Raw genomic sequence first — 25,551 nt, 5'->3', positions numbered from 1 at the left:
AATTTCAAGGCTTCTCCCCACAAATCCAGTTAGTCATGAAATTCTGCAAAGCAGTATTTAGCGCCTCTCTTTCAACCCTCATATTCTAACTCCTTCCAATTTGTGCCTTTTTAGGAAATGGGTCAAAAAAAAGAGACTGCTACTGGGTCAGTCTCTCTCTGCTCAGCACTTCCTCATCTGTACCACACAGACATTTCCCCTTGAATTCTTTTTTTTTTTTTAAACTATTTATTTATATGGCTGTGCCGGCTCTTAGTCGCAGCAAGCAGGATCTTCGTTGTGGCATGTGGGATCTTTTAGTTGAATCTTTAGTTGTGGCATACAGGCTCTTAGTTGCGGCATGCGGGCTCTAGTTCCCTGACCAGGGATCGAATCCAGGCTCCCTGAACTGGGAGCGCGGAGTCTTAACCGCTGGACCACCGGGGAAGTCCATCCCCTTGAATTCTTAAAAGGACCCTTTTCTCTACATTTCCATCTAAGGAGGAGAGGAGGGAGCCCTTTTTCCCCTTCCACGGTTTTTAATGCCTGCAAGCTCTTCCTTGGAGTGAATTACTTCCATTTACATAACCATTTCCCTATTATGGGACACTGGGTAACGTTCAACTTTCAACTCTTAAAAGTAACACTGCAACGAACACATACGAGTAGAAATCTTTTTCCACGTCTAGCTTATTTCCAGGAATAGATTTACCAAGGCAACAGGGAGGATTTTCGGTACATATAGTTTTGGGACACTAAAACAAACAAACAAAAAACCTAAAACAAAAAACTGAAGATGCAAATAAGAGTCCCCACTGAGAAGAATGGAAAGGGATTAGGTGGAGTGTTCAACACCCCAAAGAAAATAATAGTAGGCAGGGCAAGTAGCCAGAAAGGCACCTCCTCCACTGTTGGATTGAAGTTAGATCTGTAAGCAAAATAGCGCTGCCAGATAAGTGTGTGGTTTTCCCATTATTCAAAGGACAAATGCTTCCATTTCCTTTGACATCTCTAATTGGGTACCAGAAGCCAGGTGGTTTTTATCTCAACTCTGTCTTCCAAAATACAAGTAAGTCTCATGTAGGGTCAACATGCAATCTTATATCTGAGGTATTGAAATGATCACCTCTTCCTGCCTCTTTCCTACAGCCACCTCCAGCCTGCTCTGAGCTTCCTTTACAGGGAAGGAAGGTGGCCTCCTTGCTGGCCTCCCTGCCTCCAGCTTTGCCTCAGTTTAATCCATGGACCATTATACTCCCAGACGAATGTACTTCAATGTCGACTTTGGTATTTCACGTCATTGAACACAAATTTATCAGAGAGCTGCTAGAATGTCTTTTCCCAGGATTTTGCAGCAGCCTGGGCAGCAGAAATGGTGAAAGTGGGAGACTGGTGTCTTAGTTTGGATTCCCCCAAAAGTAGAGCCTGAGACAAGGATTTGGCAGCAAGAAGTTTATTTGGAAGGAGATCCCAGGAAGCACTGTGAGGGTGTGGAGAAGTGGGGAGGCCGGCGGATATGGGCAGCCCTGACAGCTTCTCTATAATTGCCCCTCTCTCTCCCTCCCTCCCTCCCTCTTTTCCTCTCTTTCTCCCCACCGCCCCCCAGAGATGCACATATATACATATACTTTTTAAAACAAAAATAAGATCTTACTATGCTTTCTGATTGTTTTGCTTGACTCTCTTGGACATCATTCCACATCAGTAGATATATTCTATACCAAAATTGTCAATGGCGGAATAGTATTCCATTGGGAGGACACATCCCATCAGACATTTGTTCTTTCTAATTCTGGTTGACATAAACAAAGATATGGCAAACAAGATAAATCTCTCTAAAATGTGGCTGTGCACACATCGTCCCCTTATTTCTCTCCTGCTCAAAACCCACCAAGAGCTTCCCATTACCCACATGGCAAAGCCTCACTTCTATAACTTGGCCTTTGAGTCTGTCCTGTGTCTGCCTGGAACTTCCCTCTGCCCAGATCCCCTACTCTAGCCAGGCAGTTTGAGCCACTGGATCTTTACAGGCCCTGTCCATTCCCGCATCTGCACCTTTGCTCTGGCTGTGTTCGCAGCCTGGGCTGCCCTCTCCCTCTCACACTGCTTGGCCCCATCCCAAGGATCTCTACCTCCTTCAGAACTCCACCCTTCAGTGGCTGAGTCTTCTCTTTTCCATGATCCCTTCTTGCATGGTTCATTCAGAAGGCACTTGGCACAGTCTTGTACCTTTGCTCTCCTTTCAGGGGAATTTTTCACGTCCCAACAACGCTGGAACCAGCGAGGATACACTATTGTGTCTACGGTGCTCAGAAGGGCACCTCGCACACACAGGCACCTCCTGGGTCAAAGTGTGCTGATGGTGAGCATAAGGGTTTGTTTCATCTTTCTCCCTGGAATGAGGGTGGAGATGGGAAGACGCGCCTCTGTGTCCTTCCCACTCACTGCGTGCCTGTGACCACAGTGCCCGATCTCAGCTTGATGATGGCTGTCAAGGCCGTAAGACCCACGGGGACAGCTAATGCACTGCCCACAGTCCCCATCTCCTGGAGACAGGGACAAAGGTACAGAGGAAGAGGTGGGAATGGTCTTTCTGGCTCTAGACACCAGGACTTCTGGGGAGGGGAGCTGCACAGGAGGGGAGGGTGGGGGAAGGCAACTCTGGGGTGCTAATCCCAGCTTCCTGTCTGGATTTTCTTCGACGGCTGCTCAGGGCCTATCTTAGGATGGTCACAGCTGCCGAAATAGATCTCTCCCTTCACCTGTTCTTAAGCAAAGAGGACCTCGATAACTTCCTGTTGAAAGAACGCAAGCTTTGGTAATTTTTCCGGGATGAAGGACAATAATGGGGTCACTGATGTCAAACTCCCCAGACTTTGCCACCTCTTTGGAGCAGTGGCTCCCCTTGACCAGGAACCAGGGAGCAAACAGGGGCCAGCCTTTTCCGTGAACTTGGTTGGTGTTTCCTTCCTTGGTGGCCTCCAGAAACCACTCTTGGCCCGCAGGACGGCCCTCTGATTCAGAGTGACAGGGAGCACATCCCTTGCCCTCCTCATTCACCTGTCCCTTGCCCCCAAGCCTGCTCCAACAGAATTCTCTACTCCTAACTCATCATCCTAGTCAGTTGGGTACTGGGCTCCAAAAAACGTGTCCGAGTTGGGGCGGGCCTCCCCAGCCACTCACGCATTCACTCAACAAACTCGGCCCCCCCAGGCTCCATGCCGGGGATGCCCAAGGGTGCGAGGTGCAGCGAGGGATGAGCCGCGATGCCCAGGCAGCCACGGCGCCCAGGCAGCCACAGCGCCCAGGCAGCCACGGCGCGGGGGTTTGGATGTGGACATCTGGGAGAGAGTTGGGCCTCCGGGGGTGGGGGTGAGGGTCCTCGGGACCCCTCGTCCCTAGAGGTGGAGAGAGAAGAGCAGGAGGCGGCGACAAAGGGCGAACGCCCCAGGCACCGGAATGCTGGCGGGACCTGCGCATGCGTAGGAGGAGACTTTGGCGTCGCCCAGCGTCGTCAAGGTAACCCTGATCCGCAGCAGCTGGCCATGGCCTCAGGGACTGGAGGGAGCTGGGGTCATCCCCCAGCACAGACTGCAGCCCCGACGGTGAAGGCTGAGTTGGGGACCAGAGCCTGCCTTTACCTGGAAGGCCTTGGGGTCGGGGTGGAGGGGTGGGCTAACTTGGGGAGCTGCCCCTGGAGGGTCCGAACCCTTGAGGAGTGGGGGGTGGGTGAGGAGAGCAACCCCAGCCAGAGGAAGAGACTTGACAGGGAGGCCATGGGGGCGCGGAGGGGAGAAGCTCCTGCGAGGTTAGGGAAGCGACTCAAAGGCGTGGGGAGCGAGGGGGGTCCCCATCCCTTCCCCACCTAGCCTGAGTCTCCCCCTCCCCCCAGCCCTGGGCGACCATTCTGCAGCCCCTCCTGTGGACCATCCCACCTCCGTCCCCACAGCCGGGCCGCGTGAAGGAAGGTGAGACTCCGGGATCTCCCCACTTCGTACCCCACTCTGCCCGGCACATTCTCTGGGCGTCCTTGCAGCACCCCTCCTTCCCCCGCCCTCCCCCCAGAGCTGGAGTTGGGGAAAAGGCCCTGGGGTCGGGGCAAGGGCGGGGGGAGTTCTGGCGCGGGCCTGCTGAACTCCCGTCCCCTAGACCTGCTGGAACTGATGATGCTGCAGAACGCACAGATGCACCAGCTGCTTCTGAGTGGCCAGGTGGCAGCGGCGCTCAACCAGGGGCTTGCCTGGTCCGGCCCGCAGGTGCGTGGGCTGGAGGTGGGGGAGTGGGGGTGGGCTACCAGGGCTGCCCACCTACAGGGCCAGAGGTGGGCATCCATTTAGGGTTCCCCCCACCTTGAGAAAAAGGATCAGGCAACAGAGGAGCCAGAAGCCAGCCCTCATCTATCTGGCTAGGTCTGTTCGGCATCTGTTATGTGCCAGGCCCGCGTGTCAGCCTCCATGGCGTGGAGGTAGCGGGTCCCAAAATCCAGACCACTCAGGTCTTGTTTTCAAGGTTCCCCTTCAGTGAATCCCCCATTGGACTGCAGACCCAGGAGGGCAGGCACCATTGTACCCTGGGCCTGCAGTGTGCCTGATACTTATTAGGGGTTCAACTGCTATTTGTTGAACAAGTGCATGAATAAGTGAATGACTATGAATACAAGGCCACTTTGGCTGTGACTGGCACAAAGTGTGAGGGCCACCTGGTTGGGGCATGAGGATCGTCTCCTTGGAGGAGCAAGTGGCCTTAGAACCAGCCCTTGAAAGCCAGGGAGGATTCTGATGCTTGGAGGAGGTGAGGGGTGTGTCCACCGTCTAGGTGGGCAGGAGCAGAATCAGGAGACAGAATGGAGGAAACCCTGTGTATACGTGGGGGGAGGGGGGGAGGGGGGAGGTGATGGGAGCACGGGAGGGGAGGAGCTCTAAGGCTGAGCCCTATTCAGCCAGCAGTGGGCAGCCGGAGAGGTCTGGAGGGGTGACCGCCGGTGGTGAGAGGATGCCTGTCCGCTTGGAGGGAGCGGACGGAGATTCACGGAGGGGCCGGTCAGAGGAGTCGAGGCAGAGGGAGACCCTGAGGAGCTGCTGCCGCCCCTTCACCCCCAGGCCCTCAGGGGGTCCTTGGGAGGAGCGCCCGACCTCAACAAGTGGGGCACAAGTGGGTCCAGGGACTGGGGCTTGAGACAGGCTGGGACCTGGGACCCTTTGCTGCGGTGCTGCAGTGCCTGCACCTGGACAAACTGTCTCTTCGAGCCGCAGAATACAAAGGAAATGAGACTAAAAATAATGGCACGCATGCGCAGGTGGGGCAATTATGAACAATAAGATACAAAAAGGCCACAAATCAGCTGCCATTTCTGAGGGGCAAAAGTAGGGTACTGAGCATGATTCCTGCACACAGCACCACCAAGAGGGTGGGCGGACCACCTAAGCCTCCCCTCCAGCCCAACCCACCAATCAGTCCCTCCCCTCTCCCCATTTAAGGAACCAGCCCACTCTCCTTGGGGAGCCAGCAGGGGCACCTGTTTCTTGTTCTCGCTCCCTCCTGCAGCATGAGCCCCAGTGAATTCCCAGCCTGAATTCCTTGGCTGGCTTCATATCAATTTCTATTGATTAAAGAGTCCAAGAACCCTGTGTCCCTAACAGGGTGAGGCCAGGGGCAGCTTGCTGGACTCGTGGCCCCAGCTCTGGAGTCATACCTGGATTCCTCCAGTCCCTGCTTGGCCTTATTAGCTGGGTGACCTTAGAAAAGTTACTTAACCTCTGAGCCTCAGTTTTTCCCATCCGCAAAATAAGGAATAAATGTCTCCAAAGAGCCTTGCTTGTGTGTAGTAAATGCCCAATAAACAGTAGCTATTTTGTGCTGGGTATCTGCAGAAGTAATTTAGAGGAATGGAGGGGTGGCGGCAGGGAGAGCCTGATCCTGTATCATCTCCCCTCCCCTCTTGCACAATCCCCAGGTCTACCTGGAGGGTCAACAGGAGGCGGCGTATGAAGAGGAGGAGGAGACCGAAGCCCAGGAGGAAGGGCCTTTGGTGTTCCACCACCACTACCTGCCCTGCCTGATGCCTGCTCTGGGCCCCCTGCTCCCCTGGCCGGCCCCTCTCCTCTCCCCTCCCTTACCTCAGCCCTGCTTGCAGCACTTGGCCAGGGTTCAGCACCACCCTTCTGCCTCTGGGAAAAGGGGGGCGTAAGTGAGGCCAGGGGGCTGGGTGCTGCCCGGGCCCTGCTCTGGGGCTGGGCTGGAAGAGCTGGCCAGGGGCCAGGCTGGAGTAGGGAAACTTGAGGGTGAAATTCCAGAGGCTAGCCTGGGGCCTCTGACGGGGCTCTTTCTTTTCTCTCCCAGTCCCAGGAGAGCCGTGCCCCCGCCCCCACCCCCCAGCGCCACAGGGACTGTGGGTGTGGATGTACCCCCAGCTTCAGGTAGGGACCAGGTGGGTGGGCAGAGGGGCCCAGGCCTGGCGGTGGATCAGCAGGCCAGGAAGGCCATGCGCCCTGTGGGGCTGAGGTCCCCTACTGTCATGGCCGCAGACAACTGGCCTCTCCCCTTCCGGTTTCCTCCTTGGGCTCCACTGAGGCAGGAGGGAGTCACGATGAGCGTGCTGTCTCCCCCCAGACTACTATGATGCCGAGAGCCTACCGTGAGGACAGACGGCAGCCCCAGGACCGACGCCAGCTTCATCGCAGGGCTGGAAATAGCCCTGGAGGCCCGTGTGCCCCGCTAGTGCTTTCCCAACCCTGCACCTACGCCTGGCAGCCCTTCTTACCCCCTCAGCCCCAACTAGGCCCTCTCCCCGAGGTCAGTCAGTCCCCTCTCTACCCCACGGAGACCTTGAACCAGCCTGATCTCTGCTTCAGGGTGAGAGCCCCTTAGAGCAGTGTCCAGGCCCTGGCGGTCACATGAAAGCCCAACCCTGTCCCAGTGATTGCTGCCTGGGCTGGCAGAGGCCTGGGAACCAGAGCCCTCCCTCGACCTCCACTCCCCCACCCACCACCCCGGCGATGGCCAGCGCTGCGGCGTCTCGGGTTGGCCCAATAACCGAGCAGGAGGTAAGAGGCGAGGACTGCTTTTGTTGTCCGTGGCTCTCTGAAGGCCCAGAGTGATGGGGGAGGCCTGGCTGAGGAGATCCTGAAGCTGAGCCCTTGGGGCCCCCATGCTTACCCCTGGAAGCTGGCTCTGTTGACAGAAAGGAAAGGTCAGAGCCATGCCCTGCTCTGACACGGAGGGCCTGCGGTCCCAGAGGGCCACGTGGGAACAGAGTGTCTCTCTGCCCCTCTGGGCCATGGTGCATCTCCCCACCCACCCTCAGTAGGAATGAGTCACTCAGTGTCCGATGAGGGTGGGCGTCTGGTGCCTGGGCTGGTCAGCATGGGGGTGCCCCAGGGCCTGGGCTCCCCGGGGCTCTGGAAGGCCCCTGTGAAGGAGAGACTGGAGGGAGGCTGAGGGGACATTTGGAGACCGAAGTCCAACCGGGCCTGGTGGCTCCCTTCCTGACCATTCCCAGGAGGAGACACTGAGGCTCAGGGTTAAGTCCAGGTGTTTGTATTCAGACTAGAAAAGGAAGGGTCCCTGAAGTCCTCTGCTGCTTGTCATGGTCCTTCAGCCAGGGCTGAACCACAGCCCTAAGGAGACATGCTGAGTCCCAGTGGCTGCCATGCTAGTGGCCACGCCGCTCACGTAGGCTATGCCCGGTAGGCCCACCTCAGCCTCCTCCAAGCAGCTTGTACCCTGTAGGTACCTGTCCGCCTCTGGTGCCACTGCTGCCCAAAGACAAAGCACAGCAGGACAGATGTCACAAACAAGAAGAGCAGCACTGACACGACCGTGATGATGATCACCATCTGGTTGTCTTGTGCAGCCTCTGGGGAGGGAGAGGGCAGTGGTCTTAGAAGTCCTCTGGTCCCAGGTGCCAGGGCCAAAGGGGGGGGTAGAGGTCCATCCATCACCACCCACCCTCGTCATTTTGCAGTCACCCTGTGTTGCAGAGGTGAGGGGCAACTGGTATATCAACTAGAGGAAAGGTGGGCCGGGGTCCAGGCCACCAGCTGGGCCTCTGTGAGACCGTGAGGGCAGATGTCCCCCTGCCACCAGCACGTGGTTGCTGGACACCACAGCCTGGACAATGGCATGGTCCAGGCCGAGCCCCTCCTTGGGCAGAGCTGAGGGAGCTTCTACCAAACTCTCAGAAGACAGAGAACATCTAGGTCATCTAGAGTCACAGAACAGCAGGGCTCCAGGGGATCTTAAGGGTCAGTCAGGCTACACTTGTCATTGCAGAGAGGGGCCAAGGCCAGAGAGAGGAGCTTGACTTGGTTAAGGTCACCCAGCTTGTTAATGGCCAAGCAGCTAGCTGGGGTCCAAGCTGGCAACTTGGAGAGAGCTCCAGGGAACTCTTGGGATCAAGTTCCTGGGTGCCGCCCCCTGAGCTGGCAGAGAGTGGGGCAAAGGCGTTTTCCTCCCATGAGGGGCTGAAAGTGAACGCCCTCTCCTTCCCCCCTCCTCCGGGGGCTCCCCCTCACCATAGACGTCGAGCGCCTGGGGATCTGAGACGCTGTGAATGAGGTCCCCGCCGCGAGAGCGCAGGTCCATCTCGGCCCGGCAGGAGAAGTTGTGGCGGTCGTCTTCCCTGTGAGCCGTGGTGTTGTGGGTGACCATGGCCTCTTGGGGGGAAAGTGTTGTCCCCACAAAGGTCTGGCTGTATACGATCTCACTGCCACGGAGCAGGGTGACAGTGAGACCTTCGAGGGGTGCCACAGAGGGCACCCTGCACTGGATGGTGAACGATCTCCCTACAGCCACTAAAGTGGGCCATAACTTCAGCAGCACTTGCTTTGGAGGGTCTGAGGGAAAGAAGGAAGCGAGGTCTGGTCAGGATGGGGGTGCAGTTCCAGCAGGCTCCACCCAGCCAGGACCATCCCCGTCACCACAGTGTTCTCAGGAAGTGGGCTGGGGCCTGGCTGCTCTACAGTGTAAAGAGAGGAAGGAGGAAGCAGTTCAGGGTGAAGGATGTACTGGGTGGTTGTTTTATGGACATGATTTCTGGAATGGACAAGAATGGAGGTAGCCTGGTGTCTACAAAGAAAAGGTCCAGAATCTGTACAGTCAACTAGAAAGATATAAAAGTTCTGGATCTGTCTCCTTCCTCTCCAAAAATTAAATACAAATTTCAAAAATTAAATGGTTGGATAATTATGTTGAGAGAGACTTAGAAGGGAGTACTCATTGGAACTGGACCATGAGTTGTGAGATTCTTCACTTCAGAGGTGGAGGCTGGAGTCAGACCTGCCTTGGTTCTTCAGGATCGGGTTCTGAGCTACCTCTAGGCCTTAGCTATTAAACTCGGTGGTACCCTGGGCTCCTTTTTGAACTAGAATGCCTTGCCCCCATTACCCCAGGATAATATGTTAGATTTAGGACATCTTTCTATTCATCTGATCCACTGATGACAGTTTCGAGCGATACCCTTGGTGCTGAGCTGTTGAGAGAATCCCAGTCTATCCAAGGTCTCCATGGCCTCTGGGCAGGTATGTGTGTGATGATCACACATTTGTCAAGGGCCCTCAGGGGGAGATAAAACCACGCCTCAGCCTTCTCTCCGGGAGGCCAGTGGGCTACTGCAGAGTGTACCAGCCCTCCTGATGGGGCCTCCACTCCTTGTCATGGGGTGCGGGGTGTTCTGGTGATGGGGTGCTACCACGCGAGGAGGAGACCGCAGCACGGCATGGGGAACAACTTTTAGATTTGTCCAAACCTTGCTTGGATTGTCCTCCTCTGAGCAAACCTCAAAACCAGGGTTGCCAACAGGCTCAAGGAGGCCAGGGGAGGGTGTGAGAAGATTCTGAGCCCATGGACTGGGTCCAGGAGCCCAGGGAAGTGGGGGCCACAACAAGAGCACCCAGCAGCAGTAACAGAGCAGCTCTGCGTGCGTTCAGTAGACACAGGCTCTGGCCTAGGGGAGCAGGGCCCCGCGGTGCTGCACTCACAGAACACACTGATGTTCAGACTCTTGGACTCCTGCTTCCCGGAGCAGGTGAAATGGCAAATGACATCTGTGTCCTGGGAGATGTTGAAGACCTCATACAGCTTCCACTGAGCCTGTTCCTCCAGGAGAGTCTTGAGTAGGGTGGTCTCCAGACCACCGGCGTTGGGCTGCGTACAGGTGGTACTACAGTTAATCACCTGAGACTCCCCGGACTCCACCATCAGCTGCTCTGGCCACATGCGTACCTCGAATGCCTCCTCGCCAGACCCTGGAAGACCAGAAACACTAGGCAGCAGAAGTCCCTGCCGCCCTGCCCAGTGGAGCTGCCCACGGCGGGCAGTCTGCTAAGGGGTAGAGGTCCCCTCTGTCCTCTCCCCTTATTCAGACCTTATCACCTTGGGTCTAGACCAAAGAGACTGTGACCCCCCTGCAGCTGTCTCCCTGCCTCTGGTTGCTGTTCCTCCAGCTCGTTGCCTCCAGATTAGTCTTTCTCATGCACATCTTCTGTCTCCATGGAGAGGGATCTTATTCGACCTACGAGGCCCAGCCCAAATGTCCCCTCCTCCACGAAGGCCTCTCTGAAATGGAGGTGGACTGTGTCCCCTGAGCCCCCATGGCCATGGGTTCAACTCTTCCCTCCCTCCTTTCCTCTCTTCTGCAAATCCTTTTGGAACACCGGCTGTGTGCCAGGCACTGTTCTAGGCTCTGGGGATCCAGCTGGGACCAAAGCAGACCAAACCCTGCCCTTGCGGCGCTCACAGTGCGGTGAAGGAGACAGACAATAATAAACAAGTGAACTAGCCAGCTTGTCAGTTGGTGGTAAATGCCTAGGAAAGGAAATAGGGAGTGGGGTGGGGTTGCCGTGTTAAATAGTGTAGTCAGCACAGGCCTCACGGAAACACCGACATTTGAGCAAAGAATGAAGGAGGTCGGGGGTGGGGAGCCCGGCAGGCAGGTATCTGCCGGGGGAGGGAACCGCCAGTGCAGAGACCCTGGGTGGGGAGGAGACCAGGTGGCTGGAGCTCAGGGAGGAGGAGGAGGAGGAGGAGGAGGAGGAGGAGGAGGAGGAGGAGGGGGAGGAGGAGGAGGGGGAGGAGGGGGAGGGGAGGGGGAGGAGGAGGAGGAGGAGGAGGAGGAGGAGGAGGAGGAGGAGGAGGAGGCGAGGTCAGGAAGGTAATGGGACCACCTTGCGAATGACTCATATTCATGCTGACTCTCCCTTGGACATTTTGGAGCTTCTAGAAGGCAAGGCCCAGATTTCGCATATTTCCCTTTGTGCTCAGCACAATACCCTGTGTGTGGCGCAGAGCCAAGAAGTGTTTCAGGCACGAAGCATTTCAGGCCTTTGGCACTCACCTCCCACTCGGTGATGACCAGAAGGTCCTTGATCCCAGCCAGCTGGGCCCGTCCTGTGTCCTGTGCTCCTGCCACATCCATGCACCCCCACTTAGCCCTCAGCTAGTGGCATATAATGAAGGGGCAAAAGAGGGGCTTTGCAGGGAGAGAGAGCTGGATTTGAAACCTGAGTTTGCCAGGTACCAGCTGTGTTGCCTTGGGCAAAGTGCTTTCTCTCTCTGAGCCCCAGTTTCTCCATCTGTCAAATGGGCTAGTAATCCCTTTCCTGCAGGGTTGTCGTGAAAGCACCTGGCAGGTTGTCCAAAACAGAGCGCTCAGCACACGGAGGCGTTCTCCTTCTCGGTCCCCTGGACCTCCTGGAAGGGGCTTCGTTTTCGCTTTCATGGTCGCCACAAGGCGATGCCCTCTGCTGCCCTCTGCTGACCCCTGGGCCACCTCTGAAGACTAGCTGGGGCATGCCCTCACCTGCCCTTGAACTCCAGCCTCCTGTCACCTCCCCATTTAGTGTCCACAGCCTGCCACATCCACACACCATGAAGTTATGGGGTCTGGTTCCCAAAAGGCCAGGACCCCTACCCGCTGCCCAGAGTCATGGGGAAGCCAGGCTGGCACAGCATCCTGTACCCATGGTGGACAGCCTCTGTGTTCAAAGCCTCAGCGACTTCAGGACCAGGACCCCCTTCCCTGCCTGAAGGGGAGGGGGTCCTGGCTGGCACGCACCCAGTCAGGAACCCCAGGCTCACCTGTGCAGCAGAGCAGGGCAAGAAAGGCCGAGAGCAGTCCCCAGCCACCAAAAGGGGACATCTCGAGTGGCGTCCAAGGGCTCACAGGGAACAGCCGAGAACCGCCTGGAGAGAGATGGAGGGCGCAGGTCAGGGAGTGGTGGCCTGGAGCCGCAGCCGGAACCCCCAGCCTTCTGTGAGCTGATGACCACATTTCCTCTCGTTATCTGAGTGGTCTTGGGGAGGCCACGTGGAAGGCCGGCTCCCAGGGTCCCAGGTCTATAAGAAGCCAGGCAGAGGAAGCTGGGAAGCAGCTGATAAGCCAGGCAGATGGGGGGAGCGCCGGGGGCACATGTGTGTGTGAGTGATGTGTGTGCACACAGGATTCCCGTGCGCTGTGTGTACACAGAGGACAGCGCTGCCTACAAGCCTCACATCTGGGGAGCCCCAAATCCCACAGGACACACTGTGGGAGTCCTCTCTGGGTAGGGATTTTCCAAGTTGGAAATAGGGTTTGGGAGGCAATAGCTGGATGTTTACCTCCTTCCTCTGCCCCCTATCCTCCCCTGCTCTTAGATTTCTGGTGATACACACTGTCCCTGGGCACGTTCTTCTCTTCTTTTCTCAGCCAAACGTGATTTCAGATTACTAAGAGGAGGAGGAAGGAAAAGGAAACTAGCATTTAATTGACGCCTATTCTTTTCTAGGGACTAAGTTAAGGTTTTAATACATTATCTCATTTAATTATCACACCAAATCTACACATTTTGATTGTGCATCTGAGGAAATTGGGGCTCAGGTGAATTAGGTGATAGAACTGAGGGGAGAATTTAGGAATGATGAGTAGTTGGTTGGATGATCAGTGGTTGCCAGGGATTCAAGGGAGGGAGGGATGAATCGGCAGAGCACAGAGGATTTTTAGGACAGGGAAGCTACTCTGTATGATGCTACAGTGGTGCACGTGTGTCATTATACATTTGTCCAAACCCATAGAATGTACAACACCAAGAGTGAACCCTAATGTAAACTATGGACTGTGGGCAATAATGATGTGTCCATGCAGGTTAATCAGTCATAACAAATGTCCCACTCTGGCGGGGGGGTGTTGGTAATGGGGGAGGCTGTGCGTGCGTGGGGACAGGAGGTTTGTGGGAAATCTCTACCTTCCCCTAAGTTTTGCTGTGAACCTAAAACTGCTCTTAGAAAAAAAAAGTCTACCAAAAAAAAAAAAAAAAGCTCAAACACACTACCTTGAAGGCAACCTTCTGGGTTAGAGTTCTTACCGACTATGGACTGTTGTTGAAAATGCAGGCTTTTAAACTCAGTTCTTAGCAGGGTTTAGTGGAAGTCATGTACTCAGTCATTCCTAAATTCTCATCTCAGATTCAATTTTTAAAATATTTAAACAGAAAACCCAGTTCCACATTGTTTACAAGACACATGTAATGATTAAGAGTATGGAATGGTTGAAAGTCAAAGAATGGAAAAAGATATACCAGGCAAAAGCTAACCAAAAGAAAGCCAGGAAAGGTCTATTCATATCAGACAAAGAGGACTTTTAAGACAAAAACATTGATATTTATTAGGGATACAGTGAATACCTACATTAAAGGGTCAATTCATCAGGAAATTATAATAGTTCTAAACTTATAAGCACTTAGTTTGAAGAAACTACAAAGAGATAAAACCATCATCATAGCAAGAAATTTTAATACAACGTCTCTCAATTATGAATAATGAAGCAGACAAAAAAATCAGTAAATGAATGGAAGAGCTGAAACATACAATGTAAAAGCTTGATCTGCACCTATAGAGAATACAAATTCATCAAAAAGATAAGTTTTAAGACCCCTATATATTTGGTAATTTAAAAACATACTCAACCATGGGTCAAAGAAAAAAGCATAAATGACACATTTTAAAATTCTTAGATTTGAGTGATAATGAAAATATCATAGATTACAATTTGTTGGATGCATCAAAAGTGGTACTTAAAGGGAAATTTATAGTCTTGAATGCTTGTATTAAAAAAGTGTATGAAATAAGTATCCAATTTAAGTAAGAAGTCAAGAAGTTATAAAAAGAACAACAAAGTAAACCCAAAAGTAAACTCAGAAGAGAATAATAAAGAAGAGAAATCAATAAAATAGAAAATAAAGATATGGTACACAGGATCAACAAAACCAAAAGTTAGTTCCTTGAAAAAAACAGTAGAATAGGCAAATCTCTGCTGAAATTTACTTATAAACAAAGGAAAGCACAAATAAACATTATTAGGAATAAAAATAACTACATAACTACAAGATTAAAAAGAAGACTATACAAATAAACAATCTAACCTTACACCTAAAGGAACTAGAAAAAGAAGAACAAAACCCAAAGTTAGTAGAAGGTAAGAAATAGTAAAGATCAGAGTAGAAATAAATGAAATAGAGACTAAAAGCAAACAAACAAACAAAAAACAATAGGAAAGATCAGTGAAACTAAGAGCTGATTCTTCAAAAAGATAAACAAAATTGATAAACCTTTAGCCAAACTCATCAGAACCAAGAGAAGTTACAAAAACACCACAGACATAAAAACGGTCATAAAAGATTACTGTGAACAATTATAAACTAATACAATGGACAACCTAGAAGAAATGGATAAATTCCTAGAAACATTCAATCTCCCAAGACTGAATCAGGAAGAAATAGAAAATATGAACAGACTTATTACCAGGAATGTAACTGAACCAGTAATAATAATTTTTAAAATCCCAGTAAACAAAACCATAAAATTCCTAGAAGAAAACATAGGCGGCATGCTCTTTGGCATTGGTCTTAGCAATAATTTATGGATGTGTCTCCTCAGGCAAGGGAAGCAAAATAAACAAATACATCAAACTAAAAAGCTTTTGCACAATGAAGGAAACTATCAACAAAACAAAAAGGCAGCCTGCTAAATGGGAGATATTTGCAGATGTTATATCCAATTAGGGGTTAATAGCCAAAATATACAAAGAATCATACAACTCAACATTAAAAAAAAAACCCTATTAAAAAATGGGCAGAGGGGACTTTCCTGGTGGTCCAGTGGTTGAGACTCCACGCTCCCAATGCAGGGGGCCCAGGTTCAATCCCTGATCAGGGAACTAGATCCCACATGCCGCAACTAGAGATCCTGCATGCCGCAACTATGACCTGGCACAGCCAAATAAATAAATAAAAATTTTTAAAAATGGGCAGAGAACCTGAAGAGACATTTTTCCAAAGAAGATATACAGATGGCCAACAGACATGAAAAGATGCTCAACATCACTAATCATCAGGGAAATGCAAATCAAAAACACAATGAGATATCACTTCACACCTGTCAGAATGGCTGTCATCAAAAAGACAACAAATAAAAAGCATTGGCAAGGATGTAGAGAAAAGGGAACTCTTGTGTACTGTTGGTGGTGTTCACTGATAGATGCATGGATAAAGATGTGGTTGGTATATCTACACAGTGGAGTATTATTCAGCCATAAAAAATGAAATCTTGCCATTAGCGACAACATGGATGGATCTAGAGGGTATTATGCTAAATGAAGTGAGTCAGACGGAGAAAGACAAATACTGTATGATCTCACTTATATGTGGAATCTAAAAAAAAACCAAATGGGAATTCCCTGGCAGTCCAGTGGTTAGGGTTCTGAGCTTTCACTGCCGAGGGTGTGGGTTCAGTCCCTGGTCAGGGAACTAAGATCCTGCAAGCTGCATGGCATGGCAAATAAAAAACAAAAATTACATCAACACAATAAAGGCCATATATGACAAACCCACAGCAAGCATCATACTCAATGGTGAAAAACTGAAAGCATTTCCACTAGGATCAGGAACAAGACAAGGACGTCCACACTTGCAACTCTTACTCAACATAGTTTTGGAAGTCCTAGCCACAGCAATCAGAGAAGAAAAGAAATAAAAGGAATCCAAATTGGAAAAGAAGAAGTAAAACTGTCACTCTTTGCAGATGACATGATACTATACATAGAAAATCCTAAAGATGCCACCAGAAAACTACTAGAACTAGTCAATGAGTTTGGTAAGGTTGCAGGATACAAAATTAATGCACAGAAATCTCTGGAATTCCTATACACCAACAACGAAATATCAGAAAGAGAAATTAAGGAAACACTCCCATTTACCATTGCAACAAAAAGAATAAAATACCTAGGAATAAACCTGCCTAAGGAGGCGAAAGACTTGTACTCAGAAAACTATAAAACACTGATGAAAGAAATTAAAGATGGGCCTCCCTGGTGGCGCAGTGGTTGAGAGTCCGCCTGCCGATGCAGGGGATACGGGTTCGTGCCCCGGTCCGGGAGGATCCCATATGCCGCGGAGCGGCTGGGCCCGTGAGCCATGGCCGCTGAGCCTGCGCATCCGGAGCCTGTGCTCCGCAAGGGGAGAGGCCACAACAGTGAGAGGCCCGCGTACCAAAAAAAAAAAAAAAAAAAAAGAAATTAAAGATGATACCAACAGATGGAGAGATATACCATGTTCTTGGATTGGAAGAATTAATATTCTGAAAATGACTATACTACTGAAAGCAATCTACAGATTCAATGCAATCCCTATCAAACTACCAATGGCATTCTTCACAGAATTAGAACAAAAAAAAATCTTAAAATTTGTATGGAAACACAAAAGACCCCAAATAGCCAAAACAATCTTGAGAAAGAAAAACGGAGTTGGAGGAATCAAGCTCCCTGACTTCAAACTATACCACAAAGCTACAGTAATCAAGACAGTATGGTACTGGCACAAAAACAGAAATATAGATCAATGGTACAGGATAGAATGCCCAGAGATAAACCCACGCACATATGGGCATCTAATTTATGACAAAGGAGGCAAGAACATACAATGGAGAAAAGACAGCCTCTTCAATAAGTGGTGCTGGGAAAACTGGACAGCTACATGTAAAAGAATGAAATTAGAACACTACTTAACACCCTACACAAAAATAAGCTCCAAATGGATTAAAGACTTAAATGTAAGACCAGACACTATAAAACTTTTAGAGGAAAACATAGGAAAAACACTCCTTGACATAAACCACAACAAGATCTTTTTTGACCCACCTCCTAGAGGAACAGAAATAAAAACAAAAATAAACAAATGGGACTTAATTAAACTTAAAAACTTTTGCTTTTAAGCAAAAAGCAAAGGAAACCATAAACAAGACAAAAAGACAACTCTCAGAATGGGAGAAAATATTTGCAAATGAAACAACAGACAAAGGATTAATCTCCAAAATATACAAACAGCTCATGGAGCTCAATATCAAAAACACAAACAATCCAGTTAAAAAGAAGGGCTTCCCTGGTGGCACAGTGGTTGAGAGTCTGCCTGCCAATGCAGGGGACATGGGTTCGTGCCCCGGTCCGGGAAGATCCCGCATGCCGCGGAGCGGCTAGGCCCGTGAGCCATGGTCACTGAGCCTGTGCGTCCGGAGCCTGTGCTCCGCAACGGGAGAGGCCACAACAGTGAGAGGCCCACGTACCACAAAAAAAATAAAAATGGGCAGAAGACCTAAATAGACATTTCACTAAGGAAGACATACAGATGGCCAAGAGGCACATGAAAAGATGCTCAACATTACTAATTATTAGAGAAATGCAAATCAAAACTACAATGAGGTATCACCTCACGCTGGTCATTGAATGACCAATGGCCAATGAATGGCCATTATCAAAAAAGCTAGAAACAATAAATACTGGAAAGGGTGAGGTGAAAAGGGAACCCTCCTACACTGTTGGTGGGAATGTAAATTGATACAACCACTATGGAAAACAGTATGGAGGTTCCTTAAAAAACTTAAAATAGAACTATCATATGACCCAGCAATCCCACTGCTGGGTATATACCCTGAGAAAACCATAATTCAGAAAGAGACATGCACCACAGTGTTCATTGCAGCACTATGTACAATAGCCAGAACATGGAACCAACCAGTCCATCAACAGATGAATGGATGAAGAAGATGTGGCACATATATACAATGGAATATTACTCAGCCATAAAAAGAAATGAAATTGAGTTATTTGTAGTGAGGTGGATGGACCTAGAGTCTGTCATACGGAGTGAAGTAAGTCAGAAGGAGAAAAACAAATACCATATGGTAATGCATATATATAGAATCTAAAAAAATGGTACCGATGAACCTAGTTGCAGGGCAGGAATAAAGAGGTAGACATAGAGAATGGACTTGATGACAGGGGGTGGGAAGGCAAAGCTGGGGCAAAGTGAGAGTAGCATCGACATATATACACTACCGAATATAAAATAGTTGGCTGGTGGAAAGCAGCCGCATAGCACAGGGAGATCAGCTCAGTGCTCTGCGACCACCTGGAGGGGTGGGATAGGGAGGATAGGAGGGAGGCTCAAGAGTGAGGGGATATGGGGACATGTGTATGCATATGGCTGATTCACTTCATTGTGCAACAGAAACTAACACGGTATTGTGAAGCAATTATACTCCAATAAAGATCTATTAAAAAATTAAAAAATAAAATAAAAAACAAAACAAATAAAACCAAACAAAAAACAGGCTCATAAATACAGAGAACAGATGGGTGGTTACCAGAGAGAAAGGAGTGGAGAGGGGTACAAAATAGGTGAATGGGATTAAGAGGTACAAAACTTCAGCTATAAAATGAGCCACAGGGATATAACACACAGTATAAGGAATATGGCCAATAATATTGTAATAACTCCATACGGGGACAGATGATTAACAGACTTATCGTGGTGATTATTTCATAATGTATGCAAATGCCAAACCACTACGTAGAACACCTGGAGCTTACATAATATTGTACATTATACTTCAATTTAAAAAATTAAAATAATGTTATCTTATAATTCAAAAAAGAAGAAGACTATACAAATTCATAGAAAACAGGGCTTCCCTGGTGGCGCAGTGGTTGACAGTCCGCCTGCCGATGCAGGGGACATGGGTTTGTGCCCCGGTCCGGGAAGATCCCACATGCCGCAGAGCGGCTAGGCCCGTGAGCCATGGCCGCTGAGCCTGCGCGTCCGGAGCCTGTGCTCCGCAACGGGAGAGGCCACAACAGTGAGATGTCCACGTACCGCAAAAAAAAAAAAAAAAATTCATAGAAACAGAAAGTAGAACAGTGGTTGCCAGGGCCTGGGGGCAGGGGGAAATGGTGAGTTGTTTGTTTAATGGGTATAGAATTTCAGTTTTGCAAGATAAAATGTTTTCGAGATTTGTTGCAAAACAGTGTAAATGTAACACAACCAACTTTAAAACATTTAAAACCGTACATTTAAAACCAGTTAAATGGTGAATTTTATGTTATGTGTATTTTACCATAATTGAAAATTTTATTAATACATTATAAATCAACTATACTTCAATAAAGTTAAAAATTAAAAAATTACAAAGACTATAAATCATTTATGTCAAGAAATATGAAACAAAGTAGACCAAATCTTAGAAAAAATAGAACTTACCTAACTTGATTTAAGAAGAAATAAAAAGTCTGAATGGTTCTACAACTATTAAAGAAATTAAAGCCATGCCATAGCTAGAGAGAAGCCCGCACACCACAAAGAAGAGCCCGCGAGCCACAACGAAAGATCCCACGTGCTGCAACGCATGCAACTAAGACCCGATGCAGCCAAATAAATAAATAAATATTTTTTTAAAAAGATGAAATCTTGCCATTTGTGACAACATGGATGGACCTTAAGGGCATTATGCTAAGTGAAATAAGTCAGATGGAAAAAGACAAATACCATATGATTTCATTCATATGTAGAATATTAAAAACAAACTAAAAAAAAAATTAAATCCATAATTTGAAATCTTCCCACAAAGGAAATACCAAGTCTAGACAGTGTTCCAGAAGTTTAAATAGAGATAATTCTAATTTTATAAAAACTCTCTCTGAGAATGGAAATCGCAGGAACACACTCTAACCCTTTCTATGAGGCCAGTGTAACCTTAATACCAAAATGAGACAAGAATAGGATGAAAAAGGAAAATTAGAAGCCAGTCTCACTCATGAATATAAATGCAACAGTAAGAAAAATACAAACAAACCAAATCTAGCAGTATATTAAAAATACTAGACATCATATCCAAGTTGGGCTTATCTCAGCTATGCAAAGGTGGTCTAACAACAGAAGAGAAGTCTACATAGGTCACTTATTATTGTTGGTAATAGTAAACTTTGGTGCTCTATGTCACATTACTTCTGCCCTCCTCTGACATCCACTGTATTTATAGCACATAATCTCCTGCGAGCTTAGACTCACGTTATGCTCCAGTGTCTCACCTCAATCTTATACCATGTTGCTTTTTGCTTTTTGCCTCAGGATCTTCTTCAATGGCTTTAGGAGTCACTTATCTGCCCGCTAGTGTTTCCCAGAAGCACAGGAGAGTTAAGTTCTCTAAGATGAAACACTTTCATCCCTAAGATGAAACAGGAGCTGGTGGATACGTGCTCCAGTCTCCTTCTTTTGGGGAAGGCAATTCTGCGCAGCATCCTGTAGACTTATCAGAGGTCCCCACAAACTTGAACTTCCTTTGCCTACAGCTGCAACAGCAATTATGCAACGTTAATTGGCTTTTTCTCCATCCCTGTTTGTCTCTTGGCTCCTTCGCTCCCTGCTTCCTGGCATCACCTCTCAAATAATCTACCCGAACTGAAGTCCTTGTTCCAGGCTCTATTTTTGAAGGAGCCCAAACTAAAAACTTACATTAATAGATTTAAGAAGAAAAAAAACTATGATCATCTTAATAGATCTAGAAAAAAAAATGATGATATTCAACATCTTTCATGATAAAAGCTCTTAGCAAACTAGAAGGAAACTTCCTGGATGGCCTGGGCCCACGTGGCCCATGGCAGGGAGGCAGCCCCATACCTCTAAGTTGGTTGTGTGGTTGACAGAGCAGAGGAGGGAAGAGAAAGGACGAAAACAGGAAACAACCACGAAAACAATAGGCCGACAATGGACCGAGAGAGACGCTGAGCTCCGCAGAGCAGGGACCGTCTGGCCACAGGGAACTGTGTGCATCTCCAGCCCCTGGGCTTGAGGGAGGCCGGGGAGGGGTGTGGAGGCCCAGGGAGGGGAAAGGACAAGAACTCAAGTATTGACTGACAGTCCAGCCCAAGCCCTTTCCACTCTGCCACGAGGGAAACGAGGAGGAGCAAGGAATGTGAACTTACCTGTCATCTGCTAAAGGGCGTGGCTGCGATGGGGAAGGAGGGTAGCCAGGGGTCCAGCTTCCAGATGCCGCTTGTGGCAGGGCTGCCACCCGTTCAGCAAGTATAATCAGGCTTTGGCCCAAACTCCCCTCTCAGGAGTCACGTGCTTCCTGTCCCAGCTGTGACTTCAGACTAACTTCACTTTCAGTCCATTACCTCTTGTCTTAAACTGTTAAAATATACGCCCTCTAAAATTGACCATTTTAACCATCTTTAGTGTCCAGCTCTGTGGCATTAAGTCCATTCACACTGCTGTGCAGCTATCACCACCACCACCCCTCTCCAGAACCATCATCCCAAACTGAAACCCCTCTCTTTTCAGCACTGACTCCCCCTCCCCCCAGCCCCTGGCAGCCACTGTCCTACTTTCTGTTTCTCAGCTGGACTGCTCTAGGGACCTCACATGAGTGGAATCACACAGTATTTGTCTTTTTGTGACTGGCTTATTTCACTGGGCATGATGTCCTCAAAGCTCATCCATGTCATAGCATGTGTTAGAATCCCTTCCTCGGGGCTTCCCTGGTGGCGCAGTGGTTAAGAATCTGCCTGCCAGTGCAGGGGACACAGGTTCGAGCCCTGGTCCGGGAAGATCCCACATGCCATGGAGCAAATAAGCCCGTGCGCCACAACTACTGAGCTTGCGCTCTAGAGCCCACAAGCCACAACTACTGACGCCTGTGTGCCTAGAGCCCGTGCTCCACAACAAGAGAAGTCACCACAGTGAGAAGCCCACACACCGCAATGAAGAGTAGGCCCCTGTCCTGCTCATGGCGACTAGGGAAAGCCCGCGCGCAGCAACGAAGACCCAATGCGGCCAAAAATAAATAAATAAATTTATGAAAAAAAAATTTCCTTCCTTTTTAAGGCTGAATAACACCACCTTGTACGAATACACCCCATTTTGTTTATCCACTTATCAGTCAATAGACACGTGGGATGCTTCCTCCTTTTGGCTCTTGTGCAGTGAAAGTGCCAAGTCCTAATCACTGAACCACCAGGGAAGTCCCTCTCCAGTGTCTCTTCTGATGTGTGGTTTCTGCGCTCCTGGGAGCCTTTGATGAATGAGACAGTTCCAGGATGAGTTGCCCTCTGAACCCCTGCAGGAGGCTTGTCAACATCACAGAGCTGGGTCTTCCTTGTATTGGACGTGCCCTGCCCCCCAAAACATCTTCTTACCAACTAACAACTATCGTGTTCTCAGATCTTTTCACATCGGCCACCTCGCCAAGCAATTTAAAAAACCTACCCTGGCAGAGTAGCTTTGTAACAATAGGCAAAAAGTATCAAAGCTGGGAGCAGAGGTGGGTGCTGGGCTCACCCACAAGCAGAGGTTTTGCTCCTACAGCTCCGCCCCTCATAACTACCACTGAAACTCCCAGCTCAGCAAAAACACAAATCAGATCACGTCAGGGACCAACAGGACAGTCAAGGCCACGAACGCTGAAGGTCTGCTGGCTTTGAAGCGATCACTCTTGGTACGTTTGTGCCTTGATTTCTTCATAGAAGTTCTTTTGAAATATTCCTGTCATACTGCTGGTCAAACAAAGCCAACGTAGAACGTTGGGTGGGGACGTCACAGCAAGGCTTTGAGGGGCCCTTGTGACTTTACAGTTTTGATAGCATCTGTCGTAGACACAAATTAGGGTGTGCGTCTCATTCATCTTTCCCCCAGGAGTTATGTCTGGACTTACCTTTTTCTAAGGGGACACCCTCCTTTCTCTATTTTTGACAGGTTTTCTGGGGCACTTCTGTCTTCCTACTTCATCCCATCTTCCTGGTCAAATGATTTCCAAGGTTGGCATAATGGTACCCAAACTTCAGGTCTTCCCTTGATTTTGTTTTTTGTTTTTTGTTTTTGCGGTAAGCGGGCCTCTCACTGTTGTGGCCTCTCCCGTTGCGGAGCACAGGCTCCGGATGCTCAGGCTCAGCGGCCATGGCTCACAGGCCCAGCCGCTCTGCGGCATGTGGGATCTTCCCGGACCGGGGCACGAACCTGTGTCCCCTGCATCGGCAGATGGACTCTCAACCACTGTGCCACCAGGGTAGCCCCGACAACAGCATTTTAATTCTTAGTAGTTGAAAGCCAAACTGCAGAGCAATGAGGAAAATATGAATACAAATGTGTACGTAGTTCACCGCAGATTGCTGTGCCTGACGCACTGCTCCTTCACAATTCAGACTTTGGTTTTTAATAAAGAAATGAATACATTTTATTAGAACTTGTTATAAATATTTTTTATTCTCAGAGCTGAAATGCTAAACCATTATTTAATTTTTATCTCCATTTTTTTATTAGTTGTCTATTCTATACATATTAGTGTACATACGTCAATCCCAATCTCAGACTTTGTTTTGTCAGAGATAGCATCTCGCTGCACTTGGGCACTCCTCGGTCCAGGGGAGTAAAGAGGGAACTGCCCGGAAAGAGATTGTGGGTGCTTGAGGCCACGTGCAGGAGCCCCGACAGAGCCCCCCAGCAGCTCACTTGGCATCAGGTCCCATAACGACTAATCAGAGCTGGGTCTGTAATAACCTGGAGCTGGGGGTGGGGGGAGGCCCGTGAGACCTCCCTGCTGGCTAAGCACATCCTGCCTTTGGAGATGGGGGCACAAAGAGCAAAAGGGCCCGGGAAGTGGGCTTGAGCCTGGACTCCCAGCAGATCTCACTGACCAGTCCCCTGTCCAAGGGCTCTAGGCCCAGTAGTCACCATCACTATTTCTGACTCTCCTAAAATACAGGGCACCCAGTTAAATTAAAAATTTCAGATAAATAATTTTTAGTATGTCTCAAATACTGTACATTGCAAGAGTCACATATTGCGTGTGTATAGAGGTACATGTGTATACGTATGTATGTGTATATGTTGGTTTTTTAAGCTCTCCAGGTGATTCCAATGTGCACAGTGCTGAGAACCAGCACTCAGGGTGGAAGAGCAGACAGCTGGGTGAGAACTCACACAGGAACCTGGGGGCCGGCACGGAGGTGTGGACCGGTTTGGTGTTGGGGATGACAGGGGTTAGAGGGCAGAGGGCACAGAGGGCACACGAGGGGCAGCAGACACCCGCAAACCCCCGACACTCAGCATGTGGGAGGGAAACACTAAGCGGGGGGGGGGTCCATCTTCAGAAGGGAGGGTGTTGTCTTTCATGTTACAAACAGTGTTATGCTCCCCCTGGACGCCAAAGCCTGATTGAAGCCAGGCTGTGAAGCCCCCGAAGCTCTTTCCACTAGGGCAGGGCTCCCATTCTTGACAGCAGAGCAGAACCACCTATGCAGCTTTTCACAGTGCAGCTTCTGGGCCCACCCCAGAACCATCCAACTATAACCCCGTGTGCCTGCTTTAAAAGCTATACAGGGACTTCCCTGGTGGTCCAGTGGTTAAGACTCTGTGCTTCCAATGCAGGGGGCACGGGTTTGATCCCTGGTCGGGGAACTGAGATCCCACGTGCTGTGTGATGTAGCAAAAAAAAAAAAAAAAAAGAAAAGCTACAGTTCTGATGAATCATTTGGGCCAGTACCCCCTCCTCAACTCCCCTCTCCTCCTCTACCCATTTTGTGGCTTCTGAGCAAATCACTTTTCATGTCTGTTTATATCCTTCCCTTCTCTGCTAAGTGCCTTCCCCTTTGAACCACCAAGAACAGGTACAATAAATGTTAATTAGACTTAAGCTAGCGGCTTGGTTTTATGAGAGACATGTTTCACAGCAAATGTTCTCAAACTTTAGCTTATATCAGCATCACTGGAGGGCCCCAGCCCCAGAGCTTTTCATAGGGGTGAGGCTTGAGAATTTGCATTCCTAACAAGTTCCCAGGTGATGCTGATGGTTCTGGTCCTGGGACCACATTGTTTTTGTAAGAATGAAAAGGTGTTCTCAATTTAAACAAAGTCAAGGTAATCACAACTACAAGTAGAAACTAGAGATTTGGAGTAGAATTGCTGGCCAGGGCCATGGAAAACTAGTGCTTCCTAGAGCAGGCTGTAGGCTCACTGGCCTGTAGACTGAATGACGGAGATTGCGGGGTCAGTCTAGCAGAGTGGAGTTACAAGGAACTGTGCATGAATCTCTGCTCAGCCCATGCTGGCTGTGTGACCTTGGGCAAGTTGCTTAACTTCTCTGAGCTTCAGTTTGCTCATCTGTAAAATGGGGTCGTGCTTCTTATGTATGCATACTATGCATGGTAATTGAATAGGCATTCAGCAGCAAGAGATTCAAGTCCAGGCCATTGGGATCTCACAACCAAGCTCTAAGGCC

At 49.3% G+C, this 25,551-nt stretch overlaps 2 protein-coding genes across 2 annotated transcripts; one reads left to right on the top strand and one right to left on the bottom strand.

The window, feature by feature from the left end:
* Positions 1-3,245: 3,245 nt before the first annotated feature.
* On the top strand, positions 3,246-7,359 carry PRR29 (proline rich 29; the record flags this gene model as incomplete). Its single annotated transcript, XM_081218651.1, has 6 exons — positions 3,246-3,584; positions 3,872-3,947; positions 4,045-4,235; positions 5,933-6,162; positions 6,319-6,395; positions 6,589-7,359. 6 exons carry the CDS (start codon positions 3,246-3,248, stop codon positions 6,615-6,617), a joined length of 942 nt encoding a protein of 313 aa, XP_081074777.1. The 3' UTR covers positions 6,618-7,359.
* Positions 7,360-7,499: 140 nt separating this feature from the next.
* On the bottom strand, positions 7,500-21,368 carry ICAM2 (intercellular adhesion molecule 2). The gene is made up of 5 exons (XM_081218534.1): positions 21,260-21,368; positions 12,055-12,159; positions 9,957-10,223; positions 8,493-8,813; positions 7,500-7,834 (listed from the first exon to the last, which is right to left on the bottom strand). Exons 1-5 carry the CDS (start codon positions 21,264-21,266, stop codon positions 7,656-7,658), a joined length of 879 nt encoding a protein of 292 aa, XP_081074660.1. The 5' UTR covers positions 21,267-21,368; the 3' UTR covers positions 7,500-7,655.
* Positions 21,369-25,551: the final 4,183 nt, after the last annotated feature.

This window comes from Mesoplodon bidens (assembly GCF_964165515.1).
Source record: "Mesoplodon bidens genome assembly, chromosome: 19".
Lineage (NCBI taxonomy): Eukaryota > Metazoa > Chordata > Mammalia > Artiodactyla > Ziphiidae > Mesoplodon > Mesoplodon bidens.
Note: the sequence above shows the minus strand (reverse complement) of the source record. Positions and strands in the feature narration are given on the sequence as shown.

Bases quoted from the DNA above. Each gene is read 5' to 3' on its own strand.
- ICAM2 (XM_081218534.1), bottom strand. The intron at 10,224-12,054 runs GTGAGCCTGGGG...CTGGTCTTCCAG, and splicing joins TGCCCTGCTCTGCTGCACAG to GGTCTGGCGAGGAGGCATTC. The intron at 8,814-9,956 runs GTGAGTGCAGCA...TCTTTCCCTCAG, and splicing joins TCTGAACATCAGTGTGTTCT to ACCCTCCAAAGCAAGTGCTG.